The 9,381-nt window shown below is 34.7% G+C and overlaps 1 protein-coding gene across 4 annotated transcripts in view; it reads left to right on the top strand.

Annotated features, from left to right (window-relative positions):
• The window catches only part of LOC110383157 (juvenile hormone esterase), a 34,962-nt gene extending 27,014 nt beyond the window's left edge, over nucleotides 1-7,948 (top strand). For 3 of the 4 annotated variants that reach the window (XM_049851274.2, XM_049851273.2, XM_021343901.3), the window contains 3 exons: nucleotides 2,252-2,399; nucleotides 3,292-4,559; nucleotides 5,015-7,948. In XM_049851274.2, coding sequence (XP_049707231.2) covers nucleotides 2,262-2,399; nucleotides 3,292-4,559; nucleotides 5,015-5,780 — 2,172 coding nt within the window. In that variant the 5' untranslated portion in view covers nucleotides 2,252-2,261 and the 3' untranslated portion in view covers nucleotides 5,781-7,948. Of the gene's footprint in view, nucleotides 1-471; nucleotides 619-2,251; nucleotides 2,400-3,291; nucleotides 4,560-5,014 lie in introns of those variants that run through there. The other variant, XM_021343903.3, reaches the window with a different exon arrangement.
• Nucleotides 7,949-9,381: the final 1,433 nt, after the last annotated feature.

The raw sequence follows: 9,381 nt of genomic DNA on the forward strand, positions 1-9,381 counted from the left end.
TTCATGATTTTTGACCAACGATGTAATAGCAGTCTTTACATAACAGAAACGGGACATAGATGCTAAAAAGCTATGTAAACATTCTAATTAGAACTTTAGCACACGACGCACGACTTTGATTTACTTTATATTGAGTAACTGGTCGTGTGTATTGACCGCTAAGTCTAAGAGCAGTTTCCTGAAAGTGTACTGGACTAGTTAAAAAAGTCTTTCAGTTACACCGGCAATTTAATGAGTAAGATAGTCTTTCAGCTCGACAGTTAATATTATTGTTTTATCATCAGAATTGCATATGTACCTATGCAGCCAATTTTCCTTGACGTTACGATCCTTAGAAGATGGTTAAATTAGTTACCTTAGATTCCGTTACATACTTAGTTGCATAAAAGTCGACATAACTGCAGTGTACCTACCTAGGTTATTGTGTGTGCCGTCCATAAGATCATCATATCCCAAACTCCTATCAGTGATCAATAATACTATGACAAAACTACTAATGCTATTACGAAATACTACTAGATACGATATCTTTATCTTTCTGATAAAACCTTAGTATATCTCTTACTTTTGATTGAAGTGGTTCTGTGGATTATTCTGAACATTTCACTGTGAAATTCGGTGAGTGAGAAATTTTTATAGATCAATTTGTTGAATAATAAGATAAAATAGTGTAATCATATTTCAGAAAACTCCTCTGTCAGTGCGTCTTCTAGTTTTTTGTGTTTACAGTTGTTTTTGGATATATTGAAATAAAAGATTGATTTTAAAATCTTTAGAAGATTTGAATACATTATATACTACTAATACATTATACATGGTCCATCTATCAGGGAAGGCCATAGGCTTCATTTATCTGGGAACGTCGAGAAATTCCCATGGAACATCCATGAATCCACTGACTATAGCTAGTTTGTTTTCAATTTAGAATCCCTTCAAATCGACTATATATAGCATCCTTTTAGGTTCATAATTAGATTATCAAAAACTTATCCAATCTAGGGCTAATTTCAATATGTTTGATAAAAGGATCCGTATTTAAATCCATGAATTATAAATCTTCAGATTATCGGTTTTAAAGTATACATACATATTTGCGCTATATGATAATTATGTAAAAAGTCAGTATGCTAACACTTTCAGTAAACAATTTTATCGTTCATTAAAATCAACTATGTGAGATGTATTTGCTGAAAATATTTTAACACCATAGACGCGGAAAGCACGTTTTTTGTCAGTTCGTGATATGAAGGAAAACATCTCAGTTCCGTATTGCCCTTCAGAAATGTTCTCTTATAACCGTACTTACCGTTATGTAAACGTACTCATGAAATAAAAAATACTTCGAATCAACTATTTATTTATAGGTACCTACTACTTACCCATAATCGCAAATATAAAAATTTCATAGAAAGAAGTAGGTTCCGGTCTCTGTGGTTAGGTACCTATATATGCTCATAAGAACTGTAAAGTCTCTTAAAGGAATCTAGTTTCTTTTTCACTTATGTAATACTCTTCAACAAAAACAAAAAAAATGTGTAAAAGTAGTAAAATTACCGCGATATCATCAAATCACTCACTTTTTGAAACGTAAATAACATTTTAATTATATTCAAAACTGACTAATTAAATGATCAATATTGATGTTATCGCTAAGTATTTACGATTTATATCTTAATTTCTTATCTACTTATCTTTATTGTTTTCGCGATAATCTCAAAAACGGCTCCATTGATTTCGATTTGGTTTTCTCGGAATGATAGTTGATATTCGCTTTTGGAATGCTGGGTTTGTGTAGTTTTCCTAGCTATCTATTAACTGTGACAAATATGTCATGATAACATTTGCTATTACCAACTGCTTAAAAGTGTTTTCACACTAGCGGATCTTCTGCTGCGTTTTCTGGGCAGCTCCAATTCAGTGATTAACTTGTCATTTGAATTTAACCCTTAAATCGTATATCATTAAAAACATTTTATAACGCCAATATAAGAAGTCAACGTCGAGGTTAAAAGCAAGCATGCAGCTACCTAACAACAGCTACGCCATGCCAGGCTGTTCATGTATGCCATGACCTTAAATCTCGGCGACTATAGAACTCCATCCATCATCAGCCTATCGCAGTCCACTGCTGGACATAGGCCTCTCCAAGTGCACGCCACTGAGATCGATATTCGGCTTCACGCATCCATAACAAAAAAAAAATCCTCAAATGATTAGATTTACCACTAACCTTCCCTAATTTTGTTCACAGAGGGGGCAGGATGACAGACGCACCGGTAGTGACCGTGGAACAAGGTCAGCTGCAAGGCAAAGTGGTGAACAGCCCCACTGGGAAGGCGTACTACAGCTTCCAAGGGATCCCTTATGCTAAACCTCCTCTAGGATCCTTGAGATTCAAGGTATATTTCAGTTTCTTCTTGTATTACGATAAGATGGTAGCAATTTATCTGCCAAATGATAGTAAAAAACTCGTAATATGGAATGAAAAGTTCACCAAATGATAGCCCTAAGTCGTGGGCCATGGGGCAATGATGACCTTAAGCTGAGCCGACTTATAAAGCCCTGAACTATTTATTCTTGACCCATGATGCTAGATTTTGAAGATTTTTTAAACCTATTTCTACGTGTGAATATCAAAATCTTCTATCTTACTAAAGTAGTTTTTGACGATATTTTGCCTTGTCTTTGAAACATTATTAAGATGCCAATGGCAAGTTAAGACTGAAAAGGTAAAAATAAATTCGTTACCTATTTCAATTTACAATACCATATTTCAAATTGCAAGAACAAATATTATTCAGTTCGTACGATGATAAGTTATATCTGTATCTTAACTATCTCCAAGCAAACAAGATAAGAGCAACAGCATCTTGAACACGACATCATTATATAACCAAGAATAAGAGGTATGAAAAAAGTGGTTTAACTGAACCACTTTTTTCCTCTTAAAACAGTAAATCATCTACTTAGCCTTTTCACAACTATGTTGGGGTCGACTTTCAGTCTAACTGGATGCAGCTGGGTTCCAATGTTTTACAAGAAGCGACGGCCTATCTGACCTCAACCCTGTTACCCGGGCAACCTAATACCCCTTGGCATGACTGGTTTTTAAAGACTCATGAATGGTCTAAGCAATAAAATAGATTCTTCCAGTATTAAAAGCATCATTGTGGCACCCCAAAATTCGTCAAATACGTAACAAACAGCACAATTTCAACCAATATATATGTGTATATATATGTTCCAAAATATATGTACAATGTAATAATTCTCTCCATCATCTGATTTCAGGCACCACAACCCCCAGAGCCATGGGACGGCATCCGCGAAGCGACTTCCGAAGGGAGCGTAAGTGCACAAGTAGACTTCTTGGGATCCAAACAGTTCACTGGTGACGAGAATTGCCTCTTCTTAAACATTTCCACCCCCAACCTAGACGGAGAGTTCCTCCCAGTAATGGTATTCATCCACGGAGGTAGTTTCACGTTCGGATCAGGCAATTCCGACTTCTACGGAGCTGATTATTTAGTAGAAAAAGATGTAGTTGTAGTTACTATAAACTACAGGTGCGGTGTCCTTGGATTCCTGAGTCTGAACACTCCTGAAGTGCCTGGTAATGCAGGCATTAAAGACATGGTCCAAGCTATCAGGTGGATTAAGAATAATATTCACAATTTTGGAGGTAACAGCGGTAATGTGACCATTTTTGGAGAAAGCGCTGGTGGAGCGGCCGTTTCTCTGTTAACAGCTAGTCCTTTAACTAAAAACTTGATCAGCAAGGCTATCATACAGTCTGGAACTGCATTATCAAACTGGTCCATTCAGAGGAATCCTCTAGAATCTGCTAGAAACATCGCAAAGATCTTAGGATGCGAGTCGACTGATCCCGAAGAGATTTTGGACTTCTTAAACGCTACATCAACGAAAGACCTAGTCGAGGCCCATCATAAACTGAGTCCTGAGGAAGAATTCCCGGACACAATAAATGCTTTTGGTTACGTCGTTGAAAAAGAGTTCCCGGGAGTCGAGGCTGTTATAACAGAATCGTTCTTAGACCTGTTAACATCTGGAAGGGTCGCTGACATCCCAATTATGATCGGATCAACATCTTTAGAGTTTACACTAGAGAGAAAAACCGATGATTTGCAAGTTTTCATCCCAGACGAGTTAAATATTGAAAGGAATTCAGAGGAATCGCTGGCGATCGCCGAACAAATTAAGACTTTATACTTTAAGGGTAGTCATACTGGGGTAGAGAGCCTTCCAGAGTATTTCGAGCTCCTCTCAGATGCAATCATCAACATAGACACTCACAGACATGTCCAATACTTGATTAATGTATCAAAGAAACCCATTTACTACTATAAGTTTGATTATGTAGGCGAATTGAATATTTCTAACAAGATTTTGAATAGCTTTGGACTGAAAAGAGCGATGCATATGGATGAGTTAGGGTATCTGTTCAAGAATGACTTGCAGAAGGGTGTTGAACCAACTACCTTGGATGTTAAGATGAGGGAAAGGATGTTAAGGCTTTGGACTAACTTCGCTAAGAGTGGGTAAGTTGCACTTGTCTATTTATTGTTATGTCATAGTAGTTTTTGGTATAGCATAGTATGAGGTTCGATTCCCGTACAAGATATACATAAGTTTGACTAAGACAACGATTTCATTAATTGGGGATTTTTGGAACTCTTGACCTACGTATCTAGGAAAATCTTACCAATATTATATCCTTCTAAAATATTATAAACGCATTTAAAAATATGTGTATAGGTGTCTGTTTGTTACTCTTTTACGGGAAACTACTAAAATTGATTTTATTGAAATGAAAAAGTAAACTGAAAATTAAAAGTTACCTATGTGCGTAAAGGAATTCCCTAGAGATGCGGGCGGAAGCTAGTGTTACATATTTTACTACAGTCCCTAGATTTTTTCACTTGATGTCTTCTTGAAACACTTTTTTGATTTCATCTTACAATTAGCACTCAACCGATTATTCTCTCAATTTCAGAAACCCAACACCCGACGAGAACCACTACCTAACCGTCACCTGGTTGCCAGTAACCAAGGACAACCTTTACTACCTGAACTTGGGCCAAGAACTATCTTTGGCAACCAACCCGGACAAAGAGAAAATGGAATTCTGGGATCAGCTCTACAGCAAATACTACCGCATTTGGGAACAACCTAGATCAAGTGCAGTAGAAACGGCTGTCATATATTCTGAACCTAAAATCGTTGAATCCATCTCTGAAAGTGGGACGGTATACACTTATTCTGAAACGACGGAATCCCATCACACCTTCATATCTGAAAGCCACGAGATTATAACCGAGAACAACCAAATCATTTCGGAAACCCACGAAGTCATTACGGGTAATGACGACTCCGTTCCCCAAATACAGGAAGTCGTTACGGAAAATAATGAAGTCGTAACGGAAAATAATGAAGTCGTTTCAGAAAAGAATGAAGTCGTTTCGGAAAATAATGAAGTCGTTCCGGAAAGAAACGAAGTCGATAACGTAGTTCATATCAAGCCTGCTACACCCGAACCTGTTAAAATTGAAGATGTGGAGCCCGTTGTAACTGGGGTTGTTCAGAACGGAGATCAGAAGCCTAAACCGAGACTTTCTAATGAAATTAAGATGGTGACTCGTTCGAATGGGGCTCCGAAAGATGTGATAAGGGCCAATGACCCCCCAGAAGATGATTTACCTAAAAATATTGGCGTCAATAAGTTTGTCAACTTCTTCGAATCGCTTGGAGCTAAGAAGTAAGATAGTCATTTTCTGATGCGTTCTTGTTTTTGGAGTGAATTGTAAAAGCTTTTCAAAACTAAAAAAGTGATTTTATGTGCTGGTTTTTGGCCTTTTTGGAGTTTATTTTGCAAAGATAAAATACAATATTCTAGAATTCGGTTGAGACTTAAATACAGTAACATCTTACATTCCATTTTTTTGTAAATGCTTATAGAAATTCCATAGTCTCTATTAAGACATTTATAAAATTTCTGGCAGTGCCAAAATTTATTATTTTACATACTTAAATGTAAGAAAGTAAAATTGCATTTATTTAAGACTGAAAATGAAACATAATAAAAGACAGTTCAGCTTTTTCAAAATCTAAGGCCAAAACTGACTCAAAAATAATTCACTCCAAAAATTGAATGTATCATTTAGTCTGTAGATATTAGTCACTAAAATAGTTTCTAATTAACAGTATTTATTTACATTCCATTCAAATATTTTCTTAAGAATAAATATTTCTTTCTGTAACCATATTTGAATGTTCGTATTTGTAGAAAACTTACTTTTAAATTATTGATTCATAAATCATTATGTATTTGAAATTGTTGATTTATTTTTTCATCTAGTATAGTTATCGGCACGAATCTTGAGCTCTGACCTACATCTGCGCAGAAGTGTTTTATTAGCAAAGAACCAATCCCGAGTGACGGCTATGACGCGATGCGCTGCGGGCCAATCACCGCTTTAGCCCGCCCCCGCGCCACACTTCATACCACAAAAGGGACTATAATAATAAATTACTTCTGCGCAGATGTAGGTCAGAGCTCAAGATTCGTGCCAATAACTATATTTGTATTAAAAATCTGAATAACTAATACTTTAAAATATCAAGATCTAAAACCGAGATTCCACCAGTGTGTAGCACTGTAACGCACCCAAATGTATCTTCTGGTGTACTCGCTCTAGCAAACAGTAACACATTGCGTGCGAACATTTCTATAATGTCCGCGAAACTGCAACCGCGCCGCGCGAACACATGCTAGCTGTGGACTCGCGACATAGCGTACATATTTTTGGTGGAAAAGTAATAAATAAAAATCACTATTTACTATATAAAAAGTTAATATCTTGTCTTCCTAAAGGTTGTATAATATTATAATATAACATACTCTATGTATTTATAATTATATTGTTGAAAATCCCAATCATTATTATCATACATACCTAAGTTAAGAGTTAAAAACTTCTTTTTCTACACATTTTTTGCAATATTTATATGCCATAATTTTATTAATTTTCAATCAATTTAGTCATTTACATTTTTGAGGATATTTAAGACTTAATTATTGAACTAGGATAGATTAAGCAGACAATTTGTATTTTGAGTTTAAAAATATCATATTCTATCCTTTTTTTCACCGTTTACCTTCTTCCCGTACCGGGATAAAATATTACCTATGTCACCCGGGGATAATATGTAATCGCGCTACGAGAGTGAAGGAATAGTGAGTGCACCTGTGTCCAAGCAAATGTATGCACTATAATATGTCCTGCGCAGCTGACTGATCTTATATGAGAACAGCCGCCGTGGCCGAAATCGGCCGTGGATGCCATTACATGGTACAATGAAATATAAGCATTGTATGTAGATAGGCATGATATTTTATCTACTCCTACAATAAAATTGTCTGCTTATCATATATTTTTGCGGTTCATAATGTACTTAGGTATGTGAAATTGTTTTTTAAATTATTAACGTTTACCTATTTACTTATTTTAGTCAGTTTATTAGTCGTATTTTACTTTTTTTTGTTTTATAATTAAGTCTGCAATATCTATTAAGGAATTTAATTCATAATAAGTGTATTGAGCGGAGAAAAAATTGCTCAAAAAATAAATTGTAATATTTGCTATAATAAAAAAAAATAACTAGCTCAAAAATATTCATTGTTTTCAATTCTTTACTTTTTTAATTTGGCCTGAAAAACTTTCGGACATAGTCTGGAGTTAAAAAATGTTTTTGCAATTTTATTTATTTTTGTTTCTTTTTTTCGAAATTATTTTTATATCTATAGTGTAGATATTATGTGCCAATATAATTGTTAGTCTTCATAATTTCCATTTTTAATTATAATGAATAGAATTAGAATTATATTTTTGTATAATTATTATGCGTAAATAAAATATGTTATATAATTCATCGTTGTTTTATTTTATTACGAACTGTTTTTCTCTAAATAAGCTGAAATATTTTCAAGAATGCAAATAAAATAAAAAGGCTACTATTTAAATATGCATCTTTTTATAGCGTTTTTACTCTCTAAAAATGTGCAGTATCTTCAAAATTACTAAGTCTACCACAAGAAACGACCGTCTGAATGGTTATTATTGCTATCTATCTAAATTCGGAATATAGATTAGATAGGTAGTAAACTTCTAAAATTAATTTTGTTTGACATCAAATGTATTGTGGTTGATGCAATGGAGCCTCATATTTTTCTAATTAAAAAATATTTTTTTCAAATCGGTTCCGAAAGGACAATGCTCATGAAGTATGGGAAAAAAACCCAGGCCCGGCGCAAAAGAAATGTAACTCAAAATATAGGTAAAAATAAGTAATTAAATATTACATAGGGGGCATTATCGAAATCAGTGGCTATATGTGTGAAATTGCTATTTGAATTTTAACATCTGCGGTACATTGCTACTCAAGATTTTAGAGGTAACATAATGTATTAGTAAAAGGAACAGCAAACAGATACAGCTGTGGTTTAAGAGTGTACATAATGACATATTTATAGCAACTTCTCCACTATTCTACCTACTTTTACAAGATAATAGGATGATAGAACTAAAACAGGATATGAATGTACTTTTCATTTTAATAATAAAAGTCATCGATTCTTTATTTCTAACACGACGAGATCCAAACATGTTGCGGGATGCGCGAACTGTTCCTCATGTCTAGCCCACCCTAAGTAATGTAAAAGGCTCATGATGCGATGAAGTGGGCGCTGCAGCCTGTACTTCGGTATTGATTTATCTTTTTGGAGAAGCTTATTACTTGCCATATTACTTGTTTGCTGTTTCAGATAGCACTTTAATTAAACTATAAGCCCCAGCTGCTCATTTTACCCCTTTAAAAAATCAAATAGCAATTTCATACATTTAGCCATTGATTTCGATGATGCCTCCTATGCAGTATTTCATTACTTATTATTACCTATAATTTGAGTTACTTTTCGTTTGCGCCGGGCTTGGGTTTTTTTTGAGCATTGTCCTTTCGGAGCCTTTAGGAAACAAACAAAAAAGCATATTAAAATAAAAAATATAATACTTAATAAGTCATACCTACCTAATTACTGAAATCTCAGGTGTGCGTTCGCGCAGCGGAATGTTGTTGAATTTAAAGATTTTAATTATGCAGATAATTAGTGTAAGACGTCCTATAATTGTGTATGGTAAATAAAAATTTGTGTATGCAGCCATTGTGGAGAAATTCACCAAAACAGATTCCGCTGGGCGAACGTTGGCGAACGTTAATCCATAGACTTTAGAAGAAAAGAGATGTGTCCGAAAATTAGTGTGTATTTGTGTATAATTGATTATGTATGAATGAAATCAGTGCATG

The sequence above is a fragment of the Helicoverpa armigera genome, chromosome 29, assembly GCF_030705265.1.
Source record: "Helicoverpa armigera isolate CAAS_96S chromosome 29, ASM3070526v1, whole genome shotgun sequence".
In the NCBI taxonomy this organism is placed as follows: domain Eukaryota; kingdom Metazoa; phylum Arthropoda; class Insecta; order Lepidoptera; family Noctuidae; genus Helicoverpa; species Helicoverpa armigera.